General features: G+C 42.6%; 1 protein-coding gene across 1 annotated transcript in view; it reads right to left on the bottom strand.

Moving 5' to 3' along the window:
- TNXB (tenascin XB) overlaps positions 1–24,076 on the bottom strand; it is a 153,756-nt gene that overhangs the window by 60,136 nt on the left and 69,544 nt on the right. Inside the window, exons 11-21 of the mRNA XM_067465071.1 lie at positions 17,309–17,596; positions 16,694–17,002; positions 15,785–16,090; positions 13,993–14,286; positions 10,083–10,388; positions 9,640–9,948; positions 7,576–7,887; positions 4,673–4,960; positions 2,319–2,615; positions 1,560–1,847; positions 127–414 (exon numbers count right to left, since the gene is read on the bottom strand). Of these exons, the coding sequence (XP_067321172.1) occupies positions 127–414; positions 1,560–1,847; positions 2,319–2,615; positions 4,673–4,960; positions 7,576–7,887; positions 9,640–9,948; positions 10,083–10,388; positions 13,993–14,286; positions 15,785–16,090; positions 16,694–17,002; positions 17,309–17,596 (3,285 nt within the window). The remainder of the gene's footprint in view (positions 1–126; positions 415–1,559; positions 1,848–2,318; positions 2,616–4,672; positions 4,961–7,575; positions 7,888–9,639; positions 9,949–10,082; positions 10,389–13,992; positions 14,287–15,784; positions 16,091–16,693; positions 17,003–17,308; positions 17,597–24,076) is intronic.

Below are 24,076 nucleotides of genomic sequence, written 5' to 3'. Positions count from 1 at the left end.
TAACCTAAATTCATGCATTTTGTGGATTTTGGTTCATATCCCCAATCTGTTAAGCTCTCTCTGAAATACAGAGAAGAAAAAGTAGCTTGAGAGGGCATTTCTCAGTTCAAAATCATACACGCTTACCTGTGACTGCATCTGCAGAGGATGGGCCAAGACGTTTACGCCCTGCAATTCCATAGAGGTTGAACTTGTATCGACGAGAAGGGGACAGACTAGTGATGGTGGTCTCACGGGCACTTGCGTCCAAGGGCAACGCTTGAGGTTTGCCTTCAGCGTCCTTGTACTGGATTAAGAAGGAGTCAAACTCCCCTGTACGAACAGTCCAGGTGAGATGGGCGGAATCGCTGGTGACGTTTGAGACAGAGAGCTGACCCAAGCTGGGTGGAGCTCGTGTTTCTGCTGGAGGTGACACTATAAAAGAAAAGCGAAAGGGAGATCTAGTGAATCATTTCTTAGTACTAATAAAGGCTTCTTAAATGTGAACATTTCAAGGCTAGTACAGGTAAGAAAGGTAACTATTAAAAAGATGAGACTGCTGTATATACTCATTTGGAAGTCTGGAAGTTTTAGTTAAAAAAAACTGGGTCAACATACCTATGGGTCAGTGTAAGAACTGTACCTTAACCCTTATACAAAATGAACCACCCCCTTCTCTGAGTAGAACAGTGAAAGAGAAGAGCTTACTCTGTTCTGGGAGAGCTTAAAACAGTGTTTCTCAACCTTCCTAATGCCGCGATCCCTTAATACTCATGTTGTGGTGAAATGATTTTTGTTGCTACTTCGTAACTGTAATTTTGCTACTGTTATAAATCATAATGTAAATATATGATATTCAGGATGTATTTTCATTCACTGGACCAAATTTGGCACAAATACACAAAGATCCCAAATTTGAATACTGGGGGTGGGGGATTTGATTTTGTCATTTGGGAGTTGTAGTTGATGGGAACACTTCCTAAGCATCTAGGACTGTGTGATGTATTTTCGAACGATGTGTGCAGATCTAAGTAAGATGGCCTTTTGCTATTGACAGATTGTGATTTTGTCAATGTTTATTGTTTCCAAATGCTGCCTGAGATATTTTGGCACGGCACTCAGTGTGCCGATGACCACTGGGACCACCTGTACTGGTTTATGCCAGAGCCTTTGCAGTTTGATTTTGAGGTCCTGATAACAGCTGAGTTTTTCCTGAGTTGTTGTTGTTGTTGTTAATGTGTAAGACCACCTTATCCCCCTCAAGGGACTCTAGTTCTAGACTTATACATGAAAATACACAGAAATATGTTGACTAACATATTGACTAGGAGGAGGAGGAGGAGGTGGTGGTGGTGGAGGAGGAGGTGACAGCCATCTTTCTGGGATCCTGGTCTCAGAAGATTCCTGCACTGAAGAGGTTGCGTGGATTAGAAGATAATGTCCCCCATTCCTTCTGAGCCTAACCTTGCATCTGATTCATCCAGCATATTGACCATTTCAGATCAATTGTGTAATTTGACTCTGAGCCCCAGCATCCTTCACAGACTTTGAGAAAGGGGTTTAACTCAAATGAGACTGACCTGTAACAGCGTCGGTAGAGATGGGGCCCAGGCGCTTGCGTCCAGTGAATCCATAAAGGTTGAACTTGTATCTGCGGGACGAGGCCAGATTGGGGATGATAACCTCATGAAAGACTCCCTCCACTGAGATGGTCTGAGGCTTGCCGTTGGCATCTTTGTACTGGACCTGGAAGCTGTCAAAGCTCCCAGTGGGGACTGTCCATGAGAGGCGGACAGAGTCACTGGTGATGTCAGAAGCAGAGAGCTGCCCCAAACTGGGAGGAACTGGAGGTTCCTGTGGAGATGATGCTGGAAAGGGTCAGGAGAAAAACAGAGCATTAGAAAGAGGAAGAGTAAGGGAGAGCTGAACTGCAAAGTACAAACTGAGCATGCAAATGCAGGGGGAGAAGATTCTGGCATAATTTGGGGAAAATAGACCTTGAAATTTGGGAGTTGCTGAGTTCACCTACAATCAAAGAGCATTCTGAACCCCACCAACAATAGAATTGGGCCCAACTTCCCACACAGAACCCTCATGATCAACAGAAAATACTGTTTTCTAATGGTCTTTGGCAACCCCTCTGACACCTCCTTGTGACACCCCCCCCCCCCGAGGGGTCCAACCCCTAGGTTGAGAAATACTGGACTAGATGGTCTCTTCCAACGCTGTTATTCTATGATTCTATAAGACTCAGCACAAGGACTGCCTTCCTACAATGCAGCAAATGGAGGAAAGGTCTGCAGAAATGAAATGAAGCTGACAGAAGTTTCCATTGTTACCTGTGACAGTGTCAGCAGAAATGGGGCCCACACGCTTGCGACCAGAGATTCCATAGAGGTTGAACTTGTATCTCCGGGAAGGAACCAGGTTAGGGACGGTGATTTCACGAGACTCCCCCTCCACTGGCAGTATTTGGGACTTTCCTTCCCCATCTTTGTACTGGATTGAGAAGGAGTCGAAGCTGCCAGTGGGCACTGTCCAGGACAGACGGATGGAGTTTCTGGTGACATCCGACACAGAGAGATCCCCCAAAGTGGGCTGAGGTGGTGGCGGTGGAGGTGTTGTGGGCAATAAAGCTGAGAAAACAGCAAAACAAAATAAATATAAATATATGATTGAAGAGAGGGCGTCATGATCTGCTGTCCAGACAAGAAACTGGTGGCATTGACCTTTTTCTACACTCATCCGGTAATGGATCATCAAAGTGTTGCTAATCTCTCCTTCATGTTGATCATACAGACATTCTGTTCTGATGTGAGCAAGCTCAGATAGAGCTTGGTGATGATAAATACTGTATATCATCAGCAGTGGGGTGGATAAATTGAAGAGATGAGATGTGAGTTATCTCAGTGGAACAGACACATGCCTTAGGACTTCATCACATGGGTTTAGCACAGCTGGTAAATCACCAGCAACTATAAAATCTATCAACTGAAAGGTTGCAAGTTTGAAGCCCCGTGTTGGCGTGAGCAGCCGACTGTCAGCTATGCTCACTGTTTACCTAAGCAGTTCGAAAACAGCTTTAGCTGTAATTAGAGAAATTAGGTACCACTAAAAAAGCAGGGGAGGTGTTTTACAACACCATAAAGAAAGAATATCAGAAAATGCTAGGCGACCAAAAGGAAGGAGGAAGTCCTGACGGATCTTCGTCATAGAGGATGGAGCAACAGCACCCCCTGTGGCTGGACTCGAGCCCAACTTTCAATAGCATTGAAACAACACACCTCCTTTCTGTTCTATCTATCTGTGTACTGTCTATACAAAGTGGCATTGAATGTCTGCCGTGTATGTGTACTATGATCCGCTCTGAGTCCCCTTTGGGTGAGAAGGGCGGAATATAAATAAAGTGATAATATTATTATTTTACTGACACAAAAGCACAGTATGTCACAGCAAACAAGATCTATATGATGGAAAAAACAAAAAAAAAAAACCACAAGTTGAATACTTCCCAAGCGTCTAGGACTGTGTGATGTATTATTATTATTATTATTATTATTATTATTATTATTATTATTAGCTGATTGATGGAGCCCCATGCCGCCCATCACACAAAGTCTCCTACAATGTGCCAGCACACCGGGGCCAAAATGGGGGTGGGGGAAGCCACGTGGTTATGTTCCCCCAAGTGTGATGAGAAAGTGTTGCTCCTAGTGAGGCAGGACCACATAATATGATGAGATCCTTAGTCATCTGAATAATGACTTTGGGCTAAACCGCTCTTACAATTCCAAGTAGGAGCCCCCGGTGGCGCAATAGGTTCAACCCTTGTGCCAGCAGAGCTGCTGATTGAAAGGTTGGTGGTTCAAATCCGGAGAGCGGGGTGAGCTCCCATCTGTCAGCTCCAGCTCCTCATGCAGTGACATGAGAGAAGATTCCTACAGGATGGTAACACATCCAGGTGTACCCAGGCAACGTCCAATTCTCTCACACCAGAAGCAACTTGCAGTTTCTCAAGTTGCTCCTGGCACGAAAAAAAATTCAACTAAAACCAGGGATCACAACCTCTCTGGCACAAGACCCACCAGCTGCCACTTGAACAATTTAGAAAAGCTCAAAGGGTCATATTTGAGTCCCCAGAGGTAAAGATTTGGCCCCAATGCCAGAAGGCTCTCATCTTCTAGATCAGTGGTTCTCAACCTGGGGTCCAAAGATGTTTTTGGCCTACAACTCCCAGAAATCCTAACAGCTGGTAAACTAGCTGGGATTTCTGGGAGTTGTAGGCCAAAAACATCTGAGGACCCCAGGTTGAGAACCACTGTTCTAGATGTATTGACTAAGGACCACTTTGACCAGGGGCCACTTGAACAGAGACCACTTTGACCAGGGACGATTCTCCAACATTAGTACCAAAAGGGTTACGAATCAGTTTTTGGGCAACTTTAGATTCAGTTTGGGGTGCTGATTCAAAAAACTGCGCTGTATAGACCACATCAGCTCTAGTTTCTGAAACAGAACATATGTCATGGTCAGCGACAGGGAAGGAGTGACAGGTGGTGTGAAAGGAGCAGAAATAAAATAAAATAAAATAAAGAGGAAGGAGGCTCGTGAACCAGATTTTTGTCCTCACAGCCCACTGGTGGTCCGCAGCCCACATGTTAAGAACCACTGTTCTAGATGGACTCTTGCTGACCTGTCTCTGCTTCGGTGGAGATGGGACCAAGACGTTTTCTGCCTGAGACACCATAGAGGTTGATCTGATATCTGTGAGAGGGAACCAGGTCGTGGAGATGGAGAGAACGCAGGTTCCCATTGACAGGGAGAGCTTGCGATTTGTTCTGAGCATCCCGGTACTGGATGATGAAAGAGTCAAAATTTCCTTCCTCAACAGTCCAGGAGAGATCGAGAGAATTTGGCATGATGTTACTTGCTGTCAGCTGTCCCAGTCTGAGCAGGGGAGTGGGCTTCTCCATCAATGGGGCTGAAACAGAGAAGAGCAGGAGGTGAATGTTCTCATTGTCCTGGAGAGAACTCCAAGGGATACGACTCAGCCATCTAGGCCATGGTTTCTTTCATCTAACCTTTTGTAATAATTAGGAAGGTTCCCTAGGCTCTCTTTCCCTCTTCATAAGAGTTCACTTTGTGGGATATCTCTGGGATTATGATATATAACTCATCTAAAACACAGCAAAACTCCGCTGGAGTAAAGGTAATGTGATGGGCGCTAGTCAATCATGGTTTCAGAGCTTACAATGTTAGGAATATTTGACAATAATATTCCTAACATTGTAAGCTCTGAAACCATGATTGACCAGCGCCCGTCACAATAATGTGGAGGCTCAGCTCTTGGAAAAGTTACATTTTGGACCACAGTGCCTATTAAGTAGTTCAGAAAAAGTAACTTTTCTACAGGAGAGCAAACCTTCAGAGTATTATACAACTTATAAATATTGAAGGTACTTATATATTTATAAGTACCCTCAATTTATACTATGGATCCAGTAGCAGCTGCTTTATATCACCTCAGTTGAAATGTATAGTTGGCTTTCCACATTTGCAGATTTGACTTTTCATTTGATCATCCACAGAAAATTCACAGATTTAATTAATATGATTTCCCTGGGAATCTCTTCGTCCTCCACTGTGAGTCTATGATCACAGTTCAGGATGTATTCTGTAATTTGAGGGTTTTTTTCCTTTTTACACAGGAAACATGTTTTTCTGCATTGAAATGAAATTATGATTTTTGGGAAGGAAACTTACTTTCTGCATAGGAAATGCTGTTTTCTGCACAAAAAAACCCACCCATTTCCTTTGGGAGCATATCCTGAAATTGAAACATTGTCATCTGTCCAGGATCCTTCGCAACATGGCTTCCTGACAGATGGAAACATCATTTTTGGTTTTGCTGTGAGTTTTCCGGGCTGTGTGGCCATGTTCCAGAAGCATTCTCTGCTGACCTTTTGCCCACATCTATGGCAAGCATCCTCAGAGGTTCTGAGGTCTGTTGGAAACTAGGCAAGTGGGGTTTATATATCTCTGGAATGCAGGGATATATTCCACATATGGTTTTTGTTTTTTCATTTCAGGAGCAACTTGAGAAACTAACTAAATAAATAAATAAATAAATAAACAGAGACTGGATGGCCATCTGTCAGGGTACTTTGGATTGTGTATTTCTGGTGTGAGATAATTGGCAGTCTGCAAGGATGTTGCCTAGGGGATGCTGCCCGGATGTTTTGATGTTTGAACATCCTTAGAATCATAAAATCGTAGAATCAAAGAGTTGGAAGAGACCTCATGGGCCATCCAGTCCAACCCCCTGCCAAGAAGCAGGAATATTGCATTCAAATCACCCCTGACAGATGGCCATCCTCTGTTTAAAAGCTTCCAAAGAAGGAGCCTCCACCACACTCCGGGGCAGAGAGTTCCACTGCTGAACGGCTCTCACAGTCAGGAAGTTCTTCCTCATGTTCAGATGGAATCTCCTCTCTTGTAGTTTGAAGCCATTGTTCCTAGTCTCCAAGGAAGCAGAAAACAAGCTTGCTCCCTCCTCGCTGTGGCTTCCTCTCACATATTTATTAGGCTTGGGCAATCCATGGTTCTAAATGGTTCTAAAGTACTTACAAAACTAAAGTTCTGGTGGTGAAAATTTCAGAACTCTAACAAAACTTTCAAAATTTAATTATTATTTCATTATTGGTGATTTTAATGACAGAACCAATTAGGAACTGCCATTTATTATGAAATTTTGAGAGTTTTGTTAGAGTTCTGAAATTTTCACCACCAGAACTTTAGTTTTGTAAGTACTTTAGAACCATTTAGAACCATGGATTGCCCAAGCCTAATATTTATACATGGCTATCATATCTCCTCTCAGTCTCCTCTTCTTCAGGCTAAACATGCCCAGCTCCTTAAGCCACTCCTCTTAGGGCTTGTTCTCCAGACCCTTTATCATTTTAGTCGCCCTCCTCTGGACACATTCCAGCTTGTCAATATCTCTCTTGAACTGTGGTGCCCAGAATATTCCAGGTGTGGTCTTGTGGGAGGCTTCTCTCATGTCCCTGCATAGGGAGCTGGAGCTGACAGAGGGAGCTCATCTGCTCTCTCCTCTAATTCGAACCTCCAACCTGTCAACCTTCAGTCCTGCCGGCACAAGGTTTTAACCCAATCATCCTCAAACTGCAGCCCTCCAGCTGTTTGAGCCTCCAATTCCCAGAATCCTTGACAACTGAACAAGCTCATTGGAGCTTCTGGGATTTGGAGACCCAAACAGCTGGAGGGCCGCAGTTTGAGGATGCTTATTTAACCCACTGTGCTACCAGGGCTCCACAGATATATAAACCCAATTTTCCTAGTTTTCAACAGACCTCACCACCTCTGAGAATGCCTGCCGTATATACAGGTGAAACGTCAGGAGAGAATGCTTCTAGAATATGGTCATACAGCGGGAAAACTCACAGCAACCCAGTGATTCCGACCATGAAAGCCTTCGACCACACATTTTTGGTTTCAAAGCAGAGCTGGGAAAAAAAACTGTGAAAGGAAAAAACTGTTGCCTGTGAAAAAGCGATGGTTATGTTGGGTACAGCTGACCTGTGACTGCCTCAGTGGAAAGGGATTCGATTCGCTTGGTACCAGAGACTCCATAAAGGTGGAATTTGTATTTATGGGAAGGGACCAGGTTGGAGATGGTGACTTCACGGGTATCTGTGCCCACAGGCAAGGCCTGGGGTTTACCCTCCGCATCCTTGTACTGAATCAGGAAGGAGTCAAAAGATGGTCCAGACTGGACAGTCCAGGCGAGTTTGAGCGAATCACTAGAAATGTCAAAACTGGAGAATTCCCCAAGCTTGGGCTGGGGGGCTGATACTCCTGCTTCTTCTGGCAGCGATGGTGAGGCTGGGGCTACAAGAAAAAGACGGAGGAAAGAAAAGGGAGGCAAATAAAACGTACATCAGGATGGTCTGAAATTCTTCTCCGCCTGTAATCATGAAATTGTGAATTAGAAAAATCAAAGATCCTGCAACCATTCACTGTAGGTTAAGAACAGAGTAAAGAACTGCACCCATTTCTTCCCACGTTTCTAAAGGGAAAATTGGAAAGTAGATATTGGTGATTGAGAGAACATCCACATTGCAGAATTATAGCAGTTTGACTGCTATGGCTCAATGCTATGGCATCATGGGAGTAGACATTGATACAGCATCATAGATTATTTGGTCTGGTGCACATGACAGCCATTATGATCAATCTGGGAACCAGTCTGGAGCATAACACTCTGATGCTAGATTAGGCTGTCAGGGTGGATACAACCCTTACACATGCAATATCAGTGCAATGTCAATATATATCGTACAAATTTAAAATATCCATGCTGCTAGCTGTGAAAGAGTTAATCTTTGGAACATTATAAATCATGCTTAGAACAAACAAGAAAGATGTTGCAATAGACTAGGAGGATGGACACTGAAATAATGAGCTGATTTTTTTTTTGGTCATGTCAGGAGTGACTTGAGAAACTGCAAGTCACTTCTGGTGTGAGAGAATTGGCCGTCTGCAAGGACGTTGCCCAGGGGACGTCTGGATGTTTTGATAGAGGGATACACGGGGGCTGACTGTGGACAAGTGGCATGTCCAGAAGACTGCAGTGGTCATGGAGAATGCCAGAACGGAGTGTGTCTGTGCCATGACGGTTATTCTGGAGATGACTGTGCTACAGGTAGGCAAAAACATACAGCTGACATATCTCAATGCACTAACTTTTTTTTTGTCATGTCAGGAGCGACTTGAGAAACTGCAAGTCACTTCTGGTGTGAGAGAATTGGCCGTCTGCAAGGACGTTGCCCAGGGGACGGCTGGATGTTTTGATGTTTTATCATCCTTGTGGGAGGCATCTCTCATGTCCCCGCATGAGGAGCTGGAGCTGATAGAGGGAGCTCATCTGTGCTCTCCCCGGATTTGAACCTGCGACCTGTCAGTCTTCAGTCCTGCCAGGACAGGGGTTTAACCCACTGCACCACCGGGGGTTCCTAATGAGCTGATAATTAGTGGGGTATAAATGTAGGATGTGCCAATTGTTCTTTCTCTTCTCTCTTGCATCATGGCCATGCTAATGAGCAAGTGCCATTGCAAGGAACAAAATGTAAATAAAGATAAGAGCCGCTGTCAAAGCAGAAACAACAGTCTGAAGTCAGTTAATTGGATGATAAGAAGCACGTCGGCCAGCAAATTGAATTGATATGCAAAGCCTTTCAGCACTTTTTTTTTCAGGGGCAACTTGAGAAACTGCAAGTCACTTCTGGTGTGAGAGAATTGGCCGTCTGCAAGGATATCGTCCAGGGGACGCCCGGATGTTTTACCATCCGTGGGAGGCTTCTGTCAAGGGAAGCTGGAGCTGACAGGTGGGAGTTCACCCTGCTCCCCATATTCGAACCTTTTGGTCAGCAGTTCAGACGGCACAAAGGGGGCTCCTCTTTCAGGACTGCAAACAAGAATTTCTTGCCATGCAAAACTAATGAAAAAATGGCTTTTTAATGGATGTTTTTGTGCAAGGATTCTATGCTCCTGATTCCAGAGAATGTGGAGGGATTAGTGTAGAAAAGAATGAACCCCAGTATGACCCCAGCTAGAACCAATAATTCAGCCAGTGCTGCTGACCTGTAATTGCCATTGCGGGCAGAGGGCCATAACGCTTGCTTTCAAAAACCCCATAGAGGTTGAATCTATATCTTTGTGAGGGTTCCAGGTTTGGCACTGTGAGGGTTCGGGAAATGCCGTCCACAGGCAATGACTGAAGTCTCCCTTGTGGATCTTTGTACTGGACTAGGAAGGAATCAAAATCCCCAGTGGGGACGACCCAGGAGAGACGGACTGAATTACTGGTGACATCGGAAACAGAGAGCTGGTCCAGGCTTAGATGAGTGGTCACTCTTTCTGTGGTCACCTCTGGTGATGTTGCCATTGCAGCTAAAACAGAGAGGAAGAGAGAAAGACAGAGATGGTAATCCTTTGGGGTAGGCTGAGACCAGGTCTTAGAAACATTATTATTTTGGACTACCGCTCAAAGTGCTTATGACCTGCTTTAGTTGCCTGTTGCTGACCTGTAGTCGCGTCAATGGAGAGCGGGCCTGAACGTTTGCGTCCAGAGACTCCATAGAGGTTGAACTTGTATCTGCGGGAAGGAACCAGGTTGAGGACAATGACCTCATGGGCACCCCCTTCCGCTGGCAATGATTGCGGTTTGCCTTTGGCATCTTTGTACTGCACTAGGAAAGAATCAAAGCTCCCAGTTTGGATGGTCCAGGAGAGACGGACAGAATTGGTGGTGATATCGGAAACCGAGAGCTCTCCCAGTGTGGGCTGAACAGCGGTCTCCTCCTCACTCTCCTGGGACACTGGAGTGGAAGCTAAAACAGAGAAAACAATAGTAACAAAAAGGCAACAGCATTCCTTCCTGCCACCATCCTAGCAAAATAAAACAAAAGCACAAGCATAAGTTTAAAGTTTAGTCCTGTTCCTCAATACATTGGCTGGGTTCTTTGTCTTAGAATGGACTTTGCATTAGAAATTTTCACTCAATTCTAGCAAATGAAGAAAAGGAGAGAGAAAAACGATAAGCTCTCTGTATTGTCGAAGGCTTTCATGGCCGGAATCACTCAGTTCTTGTGGGTTTTTTCGGGCTATATGGCCATGTTCTAGAGGCATTTCTCCTGACGTTTCGCCTGCATCTATGGCAGGCATCCTCAGAGGTAGAGGTCTGTTGGAATTAGGACAATGGGTTTATATATCTGTGGAATGGCTGGGGTGGGGCAAGGAGCTCTTCCCTGCTGCAGTTAGGTGTGAAGTTTAGCTAATCACCTTCATTAGCATTTGAAGGCCTGCCTGAACCTGGGAAAATCTGTTGCTGGGAGGTGTTAATCTGTGCCTGGTTTCTTCCTCTCTGTTGTTTAGCTGTTATAATTTTAGAGTTCTTTAATACTGGTAGCCAGATTTTGTTCATTTTCATGGTCTCTTCCTTTCTGTTGAAATTGTCCACATGCTTGTGGATTTCAATGGCTTCTCTGTGTAGTCTGACATGGTGGTTGTTTGTGTGGTCCAGCATTTCTGTGTTCTCAAATAATATGCTGTGTCCAGGCTGGTTCATCAGGTGCTCTGCTATGGCTGACTTCTCTGGTTGAAGTAGTCTGCAGTGCCTTTCATGTTCCTTGATGCGTGTCTGGGCGCTGCGTTTGGTGGTCCCTATGTAGACTTGTCCACAGCTGCATGGTATCCGGTAGACTCCTGCAGAGGTGAGAGGATCCCTCTTGTCCTTTGCTGAACGTAGCATTTGTTGGATTTTCTTGGTGGGTTTGTAGATTGTTTGTATGTTGTGTTTCCTCATCAGCTTCCCTATGCGGTCAGTGGTTCCCTTGATGTATGGCCATCCTGCCATACATCAAGGGAACCACTGACCGCATAGGGAAGCTGATGAGGAAACACAACATACAAACAATCTACAAACCCACCAAGAAAATCCAACAAATGCTACGTTCAGCAAAGGACAAGAGGGATCCTCTCACCTCTGCAGGAGTCTACCGGATACCATGCAGCTGTGGACAAGTCTACATAGGGACCACCAAACGCAGCGCCCAGACACGCATCAAGGAACATGAAAGGCACTGCAGACTACTTCAACCAGAGAAGTCAGCCATAGCAGAGCACCTGATGAACCAGCCTGGACACAGCATATTATTTGAGAACACAGAAATGCTGGACCACACAAACAACCACCATGTCAGACTACACAGAGAAGCCATTGAAATCCACAAGCATGTGGACAATTTCAACAGAAAGGAAGAGACCATGAAAATGAACAAAATCTGGCTACCAGTATTAAAGAACTCTAAAATTATAACAGCTAAACAACAGAGAGGAAGAAACCAGGCACAGATTAACACCTCCCAGCAACAGATTTTCCCAGGTTCAGGCAGGCCTTCAAATGCTAATGAAGGTGATTAGCTAAACTTCACACCTAACTGCAGCAGGGAAGAGCTCCTTGCCCCACCCCAGCCATTCCACAGATATATAAACCCATTGTCCTAATTCCAACAGACCTCTACCTCCGAGGATGCCTGCCATAGATGCAGGCGAAACATCAGGAGAAATGCCTCTAGAACATGGCCATATAGCCCGAAAAAACCCACAAGAACTGAGATAAGCTCTCTGTTGATTCTGTCATTATATTTAGCTGGAGACATGAGCTGAAATGAAGAGAGGTGACACTCTGAAGTCCTGAAACAAAGCAATCAAGCACTCCAGCAAAAAGCATGCGGGGAATGCGGAAGTACTTCATCAGTGTCGCAGATGGACGATGAAAGCGACAGCTCCCCTGGCGGCCAGAAAAAGTTAAATAGCCTCTGTCTATGTCTGTATATGTTGTATATCAAAATTGACATTGAATGTTTGCCATATATGTGTACACTGTAATCCGCCCTGAGTTCCCTGCGGGGTGAGAAGGGCGGAATATAAATGCTGTAAATAAATAAATAATTAAGCATATAAAACTGTCCTAGACAGAGCTGGATCAAGACATATTGGGGCTTCTAGGCATTGAATGCAATAGCGTTACCAAAAAGAGCATAGTTCAGATATTGTTCAGGAATGTTTTGTTTTTGTATAGAGAGGTTCTTCATTAAACTGAGTTCCTAGATTCTACTTTAAGCTTGTGCATAAATGTGGACCAAGCACTTCATCACACTGAAGCTGGGAAGTGTTTGGTAGAGTAGAGCTCAGTCTCAGTTTTCATAGAATCATAGAGTTGGAAGAGACCTCATGGGTCATCCAGTCCAACCCTCTGCCAAAAAGCAGGAAAATCATATTCAAAGTGCCCCTGACAGATGGCCATCCAGCTTCTGTTTAAAAGCCTCCAATGAAGGAGCCATTATGATTATTTTCCCACTTTCTTCACACTGTTAAATATATCTGTGTTACTCAGTTGTACTCAACATTCTTTCAGTACATTTGGCATCACACTATAATCGCTAGGCAATGTCCACCTACCCCCCCCCCCCCGTTCTTTGTGGGAAAAACGTCCTCTCTTTGAAATGTCAGCTGTTATGTGTCAATTCTGGAAGCAAGGAAGGAGGGAGGGAGGGAGAGAAAGCGACAATGCTCTCTCTCTCTCTCTCTCTCTCTCTCTCTCTCCTGAACCTTGGGAAACGATAACTCCCAGGGCTGTACAGCATGGAGGCATAGCATAATAACAATATGCTCTTGATACATCCAGGATAGACTACTGCAACACACTCTATGTGGGGTTGCCTTTGAAGACTGCTCAGAAGCTTCAAATAGTCCAATGAGAGGCAGTCAGGTTAATAACTGGGATGGCATACAGGGAGCGTACAACTCCCATGTTACGCCAGTTGGCTGCCAGTTTGCTACCAGGCACAATTCAAAGTGCTGGCCTTGATTTGGGCCCGGCTCAATTTACCTGTCCAAATGTATCTCCCCCTATGAACCATTGTGGAGATTAAGATCCTCCAGGGAGGCCCTGCTTTCTATCCATTGTCACAGGCACGATTGGTAGGGATGAGAGACAGGGCCTTCTCGGTGATTGCCCCCTGGCTATGGAATTCCCTTCCTGGTGAGATCAGATCAGCCCCCTCCCTCCTATCCTTCAGAAGGATGGTTAAAAACTTGGCTGTGGGACCAAGCTTTCTTCTTCAGTAAAAACTTGGCTGTTGGACAGGGAAATAAAGCAGCAATAGGAATGATTACCAGGCCAATTAGATTGACACTGATGACCAGGATGGTTTTAAACAGTGTATTTTAATATTGAGATAAATGTTTTTAATGTTTATGTATGCATATATGAATTCTTGTCCCGGCATTGAATGTTTGCCGTATATATGCTGTGCTGCGCCCTGAGTCCCCTTTGGGGTGAGAAGGGTGGAATCTAAATGTTTTTAAATAAATAAATAAGTAAAATGGGAATGCAGCTCTTGAAATGGCATGGAGATTCCTGCTGCTGACCTGTAATGGCATCAATAGAGACTGGACCTAAGCGTTTACGGTCGGCAACTCCATAGAGGTTGAACTTGTATCTGTGGGAAGCAACCAGGTTGGGGATGACCACCTCACGGGAGTCCCCCTTCACAGGCAATGCTTGCAATTTGCCTCCAGCATCCTTGTATTGCACTTGAAAAGAGTCAAAGCTCCCAGTGGGAATGGTCCAGGAGAGACGGACGGAGTGGTTGGTGACATCCGAAAGGGAGAGCTCTCCCAGGCTGGGCTGAACAGGGGTCGGATCCTCACTCTCCTGCGAAGCTGTATTCGGGAGTGAAACAGAGAAAGAAAAGTGACCGGTGCCGCCAGTTCTTAAATAGTCGGTCTGTGTCCTTCCTAAATCAGAGAAGAGTGAATGTTGGAGTTTAGTAAGCCGCTTCATTCTTAGTTGACACAAAATATCTTGTTTGTCTCCAAGTATCCTTTAGGTTATGGGTTGTTTGGGTGCTGCTCTTTGTTTACTGTCCTGATTTTAGAGGGGTTTTTAAAATACTGATGGCCAGATTTTGTTCATTTTCATGGTTTCCTCCTTTCTGTTGAAATTGTCCACATGCTTGTGGATTTCAATATCATCGGTTGTTAGAGTGTAGAGTAAAATCAGGACAGTAAATAAAGAACAACATTTAGAAAACAGGGGAATTCCAGAAAGGAAACCATCAGGGACAGATAACACCTCCCAGCAAAGGTTTCCCTCAAGCAGGAAGCAACCACACTTCGAAGCTGCAAGGCCATTCCATACTAATCAAGGTCTTTCATTACTCTATCTACAAGGATTTTAAAGTTTAGTCTTTTCCTCTATAAATCCGAGTCCATTAAAGTACGGTAATGGATACAGTAATGAAAGACTAAATGAAAGGAAGAAGACTGGAAGTCAATAGCTCTCCCCCCTTTTTTGTTTTTTTGTTTTAGTTATTTTATTCCCCTCCCTTTTAGCCCAATAAGGATGTCTTTGTAATTTGATGTTTGTTGTTATTGTTGCCTTATATTTAAGTTTATGTATGGTATTACTCTTTAATAAAAAAAACATTAAAAATGCTAATCAAGGTGTCCAATTACAACATTCATACTTGCCTCAAGCAAACAAGAATTCTTTCTCTCATCCTGGACATTCCACAAATATATAAACCTCACTTGCCTAGTTTCTAACAGACCTCACATCCTCTGGGGATGCCTGCCATAGATGTGGGTGAAACGTCAGGAGAGAATACTTCTGGAACATGGCCATACAGCCTGGAAAACTCACAGTAACTCAATATTTTCCTTGCAACTATATGCTGCAATTTGAGCTCTGGAAAAACAACAGACATCTCCAGAACAGGAGCAAAGATGTCTAAAACCTGTGCAGCAGGTCACAGATTAACTAGATATTCATTGCTCTGTAATGTGGTTGGCTGGAAACAGCTTCCTACATCCCACTGGCAAAAAAGAAGGCTGTAATCCAGAAAGGGAGAGAAACACATAATTGCAAGCCAAACATTTGTTTGAATTGGTCTCAAGCTGATGGATAAAAAAAGGAAGTGAAAAATTAAGCAACAAACAGAGAGAGAAATGCAAAAGATAGATGACAAAAGACACAAGCAGATTGTACAATATTCACACCACAGGAAAGACTGTTTAAAATCAAATGAATCATAAAGTGCGAGGCCAACACCTTCTGATATTCCCAACGCTCTCCTTTAAGGAAACAAAGAAGTTAAAATGGGAAGAGAAATGTCCGAAGACAGTGTAGGCTGTGTTTTCTGCTGCTGTGGGTGCTGACCTGTCATGGCCTCTGTGGTGAGGGGGCTTGACCGCTTGCGCCCAGAGACCCCAAAGAGGTTGAACTTGTATCTGTGGGAATGAGCCAAGCTGGGGATGAGGACTTCCCGGGCATCCCCTTCCACGGGCAATGCTTGGGCTTTTCCTTCGGCATCCTTGTACTGCACTAGGAAAGAGTCAAAGCTTCCAGTGTGGATAGTCCAGGAAAGACGGAGAGAATCGTAGGTGACATCAGAGACTGAGAGCTTTCCCAGGCTGGGCTGAATAGCGGTCCCTCTCTCAGCCTCTGGTGAGACTGGGGTGGAAGCTAAAGACACACAAACACAGAAAGAGGGAGGTTAGTATGCAGACCAATCTCCTTGCTGTGCCATCTTTACAAAGTTCTGGAGAGACTTGTTCTGCATAAGTCTATTTTTTCCCCATGATTCTATGCAGTATCTGATCTAGACACTGAAGGAATGGTAGACCTATACAAACAGTTCCTCAAGGTGTTTGGGACACCAGCTCACAGAGGCCCTAGCCAGCTTGTCCTATGGTCAGGAATTCTGGGAACTGAAGTCCAAAACAACTGGAGGGCCACAGGTTGTACAGGTCTACCAAGAAGTCATGCTGGAGGATGTGGGTAACAGATACCATGAATCATAGAATACTAGAGTTGGAAGAGACCTCATGAGTTATCCAATCCAACTCCCTGCCAAGAATCAAGGAAATTGCATTCAAAGCACCCCCGACAGATGACCATCTGCCTCTGTTTAAAAGCCCCCAAAGGAGCCTCCACCACACTCTGGGGCAGAGAGTTCCACACCTCTGTTAGGAAGTTCTTCCTAATGTTCAGGTGGAATCTCCTTTCCTGTCATTTGAAGCCAAATTTCTGGAAAGGCTCCAGCTACATGGACTTTCTTCTGCTGACCTGTTGTGGCCTCAGTAGAGATGGGGTTGGATCGCTTGCGCCCAGAGATTCCGTAGAGGTTGAACTTGTATCTGCGAGAAGGACGGAGATTAGAGATGGTGGCCTCACGGAAGCCCCCCTCTATGGTCTGCGCCTGAGTCTTGCCCTGTGCGTCCTTGTACTGGATCAGGAAGGAGTCGAAACTCCCAGTATGGACAGTCCAGGAGAGGAGGACGGAATCACTGGTGATGTCAGAGGCTGAGAGCTCCCCCAAAGTAGGCTGAACAGATATAGTCTCTGTTGGTCTTTCTTTCTTAGTTTCCTTAGCAGCTGTTGCACAAGGCCGGGGAAAACAAATGGACAAAGAACAACTGGAGTCAGAACCATTGGGCATATCTAGCATTGTCCACAACATTGACCACAACACCAATCCAACACTCAAACAGATGGTCGAAAATTATTTAGCTGCTTGTGCTCCCTCTATTTTATCAGTTTTATACTTATTTATGCAATATTTTTGTCATGAAATAAATAAACAAACAAACAAATGGTCTTCCAAAGGCTAAGAGATTGTAGGATGCAAAGAATGAGCACCCCGTCCCCTCAGAAAGAAAGTTGGCTCTTTATGCTTCTAACCTGTAACGGCATCGGCAGAAACAGGTCCCAGATGCTGAGAGCCGGAGATGCCATAGAGGTTAAACCTGTATCTTTGGGAAGGAGCCAAATTGGTGATAGTGGCCTCACGGAGATCCTGGTTCACAGGCAGGGACTGATCGTTGCCCTCTGGATCTTGGTACTGGATTAAGAAAGAGTCAAAGCTGCCTAAGGGGACGCTCCATATGAGACGGACAGAGTCGCTGGTAGTATCGGAGACAGACAGGTCACCGAGGACAGCTTCAGGTGTGGGTTCTTCTCTCCGTGGTGCTATGTGTAAGTATAAAATAAAATGAAATTGCAACTATTAGCATGCTTCAATTCGGGAGAATGAAATGGAAAATGAATAACAGAAGGAGAAAGAGGAGAAAAAGCAAAAAAAAAAAAAAAAAGGGGGGGGGGTGATGAAAGGAGGCAGAGGAAGAGGTAAAGAAATATGAGATATATTTATCGTATCAGGAGCAAACCAAACAGTTGTATTGTATTGTTTTTAAAAAAAAACAAGTTTGAAAACTTGGCATTGTATTAAATGTCCTTTGACCTGTAGCCGACCACTTGGAATGCCTCTGGTGTTGCCGTAAGAAGCTCCTCCATTGTGCATGTGGCAGGGCTCAGGCTGCATTGCAGTAGGTGGTCTGTGGTTTGCTCTTCACCACACTCGCATGTCACGGACTCCACTTTGTGGCCCCATTTCTTAAGGTTGGCTCTGTCAGAGTGGTTATAGTTATTTTATATGTATGTATGTTTTCAATGTGTTTGTATTAGTATTATAATGTATTACAATGTATTAGTATTGGTTTTCAAAGATGGATTCAGCTATGTGTTAGAATTGTTATTAAGAGGCAGAGAGAGAAAGAACCTTGAGACAGAGATAACAGAAATTCCTTTGCCCAGGGAAGAAAAAGGGAGTTACCCAGCTTGACGAACAGGATGTTTTATTTTTGTCTGCTTGTATTATACTGTGTGTCCGTCGCCATCTTTTTTAGTTCCAAAATGTAGTTCCTATGCAGTAGATGCTTTAGTAAAGCTCTCTTAGAAGAATGCTGCCTGAGCTTGTTTATTTTTGAAACTACACGCTTGCTGCGCCAGACTGGAGAGTCTGAACCTTGACAATGGTTATGGGCCCTGAATTACGCCCAGAATTACGCCCTGATGACCTGATTTACGGATGATGAGAGTACCAAGGAGCAGACCTGTAAGCATGCTGCCGGAGCCCTGAATTGCAACCCAGTTGACAGAAGAGGCTGACGGAGCATGGGAACTGAAACAGCCTGACGGAGCAAAAAGAGAGAATTTTGCCGTGGCTATTCAGTGTGAGTTGATGACAAAGATTGCTGCGGTGAGTAACGCGGCTGAGTTTTGGAAGAAGATACGCAGCGGGGCGCGCTGGGCCAATTAAGTGATTAAGAAGGTGATTGATGTTGGAATCTGCCAAGCCAAGCCATAAAACTGCCAGAAGCTGTTTTTCTTACAGCTGGGCTTAAACTCGGGGACCGAGGGTTAAAACATGGCTACGTCTATCAATCATCCTACAGTAAGTTTTGACAAACTGAATGATGACAATTACAATGAATGGTCCATATACATGCAGCATTTGTTGGCAAGAGAAGGATTACAAAATTGTTTAACTGGGACTGAAGCAGATCCTGAGAAGAATCGTAAAGCTATTTCTACTATTGTATTGTGCCTGAGTGGTGGTCAACTTTTACACATAAGGAATTTACAAACTGCAAAGGAGATCTGGGATACTTTAAAGGAAATACATGTTACTGACAGTGTTGTGGCAAAATTAATTTGGACAAAGCGGCTTTACAGAGCTAAGCTTGAATCAGGAGGAGACATTCGTACACATCTCAAGCTGATGAAAGAATTGTTTATGGGATGCAGTTCCCGGGGAGTGGAGCTGAGCAATGAATCAAGAGCTTACATTCTTTTGGAATTAGAAAAGGAACAAGGCAGGGATGTCCCCTATCGCCATTAATTTTTATTCTTACATTAGAAGTGTTGCTAAATAAAATAAGAGAGGAAAAAAAAATTGGCAGGCGCAAAGATACAAGGACAAGAATACAAGATTCGAGCATATGCAGATGACGTGATTTGTGTTATCAAAGACCCGAAAAACAACTTAGAGGAATGGATAAAAACAATAAAGGACTTCGGAAAGGTCTCAGGTTTCAAAATTAATATGGAAAAAACAAAGGCAATAACTAAAAACATCGAGAAAAAAGAACAAGAAGAAATAAGAAACAGGTGGAGCATCCAGATAGTTAAGAAGCTGAAATATCTGGGAATAATACTAACATCAAAAAACCTACAGTTATTACAAAACAATTATATAGAAAAATGGAAAGAGATAAGAAAAGACCTGGAAAGATGGAAAAACTTAAACTTATCATTACTAGGGCGAATCGCAATAGTGAAGATGAATATTTTGCCAAAACTCTTATTTTTATTTCAAAACATACCAATTATTCGGAATAAAAAAATATTAAAAGATTGGAATAAGGACATTAAAAAATTTATTTGGAAAAATAAAAAACCGAGAATTGGCTATGACAACATGACAGAAAGAAAAGAAAAAGGTGGTTTTGCAGTGCCAGACCTGGAACTTTATTTAGAAACAATTGCACTGCTTTGGGCTAAAGACTGGGCGAAATTGGAAAAGAAAAAATTATTAATATTAGAAGGTGCAGATCTAAGAGAAGGATGGCACACCTATATATGGTATAAAGGGGAAAAAAATGAGAAGAATTTTGGAAACCATTTTATAAGGTCAACTGTATTAAACGTATGGGAAAAATACAAGCATAAGTTATATAATACAACCCCCATGTGGGTCTCCCCCCTGGAGGCAGGGCAGAGGCGATGCACAGGATGGCATGAATGGATGAAATATAAAGATCTATTAAAAAAAGAAGGAGAGGATGTAATACTAAAGTCGCAGGAAGAATTGAACACAGTGAACAAAAAAGTCTCATGGCTAGAATACTGGACTATAAAAGAGAAGTACAAAAACGATAAAAAGATTGGATTTAATCAGGAAAAAAACTTTTGGGACAACATAATGGATTCAAGAAAGAAATTAATAACAAAGGTGTATAAAAAATTATTGGAGTGGAAATTGGAAAATAAAGAAGAAAAAATTATAAAAAGAGATGGAATGAAAATATTAGAAGGAACATTAAACAAGAAGAATGGGAAAAAATTTGGAAAGAAAAACTAAAATATTGTTACGCTACTGATTTAAAAGAAAATTGGTTAAAGATAGCCCATCGTTGGTATATAACACCGAAAAAATTGGGGAATTGTAGCAGAAATTATAACACGGCATGCTGGAAATGCAAGGAAGAAGAGGGGTCATATTTCCATCTCTGGTGGACATGCAAGAAGGCAAAACAATACTGGAGAGAGGTACAAAAAGAATTACAAGATATACTAAAAATCCAAATTCCATGGAAAGCAGAATTTTTTCTATTGGGGATGCACGACTTAAAGATTGATAGAAACATAGATAAGATCCTCTTTTTGATGACAACAGCAGCAAGAATTTGCTACGCTAGGAGATGGAAAAAGATGGAAACTCCAGACGAAGATGAAAGACTAACCAAAATCTTAGAAATTCAAAATATGGACAGACTTACCTTTTTAATCGCAAAGAGTAAAGGGATAAACATGAAAGAAACGAACTGGCAAGTAGTGATGGACTATTTCAGACATAAAAACAAGAAGATTCTAATTTAACTGACAAAAAGAAGGATGTAAGAAGGAAAATGAAGTTGAAGAGAAATAAGTGAGATAAGAAAAGGAAGAAAGAAAGGGGAACAGACCTCGGGAGGACCCTAGGAAGTCAATAACATCTATCACTCTATCTTTCTTTTAACTAGGCTTTGGGCTATGCTATACCTCTACTCTCTCTCTTTCTCTTCACTATGATCTTATCTCTCGGCTCACTATTAGAGCTTTCTATCTCTTATTTTGGCATCTAGCCAACACAATTTTTTTCTTTTCGGGCTTTTCACTATATATTGGATCACAACTATTTTAATATAGGAGTTTAAACTCTTTAAACTCTTTATATTTTAAATGTTAACTTGAAAACTTAATAAAGATTAATTAAAAAAAAGAGCTTACATTCTTTTGGCATCATTAAGCTCTGAGTGGGACTTTTTATTTCATTCATTACAATCAGTAAGAGCACAAGATTTAACAGTAGAATTGGTGTGCAGTCGAATTTTGCAAGAAGATGAGCGGCGACGTTATGAGAGAGAACAAAGTCTTTGCGTGGGGGAGTCAATAAACACAGCCGATGAAGCACAGCCATCAGTCAGATCTGTTACAACTGACCGGAGATGTTTCAACTGCAATAGAATTGGACATTTGGCACGTAATTGTGTAGAGAGAAGAGACCAACCCAGAAGCAGTCGTGCTCGTGATTCCAGAGGTCGCGGAAGCAGAGGGGGCTATTATGGGAGAAATAGCTCAAATCAAGCCGAAGAAGCGAGGATCATGGTTGCCGCTGTAGGAGAACTGGATGGCATCAAAAAAGACAGATGGGTTTTGGATTCGGGTGCGACGCATCATATTTCGAATTCTCTACGTAACTTTAATTGCACCCAATATACCCAGGGGAGTATGGTAACAATGGCTGATGGGTCTTATCTCATGTTTGAAAAGTTTGGCACTTGTTATATCCCTTGTCTTAATGTTTGTTGGGAGAAAGTATTGTATGTACCAGAAATGAGAACTAATCTGTTAAGTGTAGCAACTTTGACTGAACATAATTATCAAGTAAAGTTCAAGGGAATTTATTGTTATATTTTTGACCCCAAGGGTGTCTTGATTGCCAAGGGTGTAAAGAAAGATAAAATGTACTTAATGTTTGAGAAATTGAATCAGACAGAGAGCAATGAGAATGTACAAGTGCAATGTGTTAAAAATGAGATCCAACATGACAGGTGCATACATTTACTTCATAGAATTATGGGGCATGCTGATATGGAAGTCTTGAAGAAAACTTTAAATTTGTGTCCAGAACATGAGCTTGAAAAATGTTATTTTGATTTAAAATGTGCAATCTGCAGTGAGGTAAAAAGACAACCAATTAAGTGTTACAAGAAATCCAAAATTAGAGCTGAGAGACTTTTCCAAATAGGACACATTAGTATTGCAGGACCTTACCAACAAAGTGGCGGGAATTCTAGATTTACTATGTTGATAGTGGAGAGATTATCTAAATTTTCTTTTGTATATTTCTTGAAAGATTTGTCAGAGGCCACTGAGAAGCTCGGAAATTGGTTAAAAATGGTTGAGAATGTTTTCGATGTACAACTGGAGACGCTGTATATTAATAAAGGAGCTGAAGTGTGTAAAGATGAGCTAAAGCAGTTTGTACAGTCAGAAGGGATTGAAGTCATTGAAATAAGTCAGTTTAAGAATGAGGAAGGGATTGCAGATAAAAGAATGGAGTATATAAATGAAATGAAAACATGTATTTTCAAAGACTCGAAGATTGAGAATGTTTACTGGCCAGAAGCAATTCACACAGCTAATTATATAATGAATCGTTTGTGGGATCAGGTGTTGGATGATATTCCTTTTCGTAAATTGTATGGCTATGCACCAAGTTTCAAACACATGAGAATCTTTGGACACTGTGCAAATGTGTTACTATCTGTGAATGAGAGAAACAAACGCAACCGTTATCGTGAGATGTTTTTCCTAGGCTATTATAAGAATTATCTAAAATTTTTGAGTTCACCACAAACAGTCAAGTTAGCTAGAGTGGCATATTTTCAAAGATTGAGAGACTGGGAAGACATACACACTAACAAAGAGAATTTACATGGTTTACCCACAAAGAGAGAGGAGAATAGAGTTGCACCAGACGTAGAGGTTGAGCAGAAGCAGAAACATGAGGGAAAGATTGAGCCAGATACACGTAGAAAGGAAAGGAGTGTTGCCACAGACACAGAAGGGAAAAAGAGACATGAGTCAGGAACACACACACAGACAAAGAGTGAGAAAATAGCTAAGAAATATACAGAAGTGATGCAGAAGGTGCAGGAGTTGGCAGAAAGAGGTACACATTCAAAGGAAAGAGAAGCCACATACAAGTCAGAAGCAGAATCACCAAAAAGTAGAGGAGAAATGACAAAAACACCTGAAAGAAAGAGTTTGCAAGTTAAACAGGAACCTGAAGAGCCGGTGGTTACAAAGCAAGTTGGTGTCATGAATGAGAGAGATGCAGTGAAATACATGCAGTACCATAATTCAGCCACTGGGGGCGTAGATACAGTTGCAGTAGGGAAAGATTATAGCTGGGATGATAGTGATTTCTAGAACCAGCAAGTACCGGAATGTTTTGAAATGAAATGAGTTTGTTATGAATTGGTTTAGATTGTCAAAAATGTAATAGTGCAAGATGTTTGAAACTGTGTTTAACTAAAAAGCGTAGGTGCCTTTGCAAAAGATGCAATGTGTTTTATGTTTTTTTTTGTAGTTTTGCTATGTGTATTGCTAAGATTTTTATGATGCATTTATTCCCCTGTATTGTTGTATTGATGTATTGAGACTAAGAAGTTAAATCATGTGGTGTAAAGTTATAGAGTGTAAAAGGTTACAATTATTATGAAATGATTATTAAAGGTAATGGTTATTAAAGTATTGAGGTAACGAAGAATAGTAGTTATATTGAAGATATGATGTATTAAGTAGCTATGATGTACTTTAAGAAGAAACGTAAGAATGATA

Source organism: Anolis sagrei, chromosome 2 (assembly GCF_037176765.1).
Source record: "Anolis sagrei isolate rAnoSag1 chromosome 2, rAnoSag1.mat, whole genome shotgun sequence".
Classification (NCBI taxonomy): Eukaryota; Metazoa; Chordata; class Lepidosauria; order Squamata; family Dactyloidae; genus Anolis; species Anolis sagrei.
The sequence above is the reverse complement of the archived record's forward strand: the minus strand, read 5'-3'. Positions and strand labels throughout refer to the sequence as shown.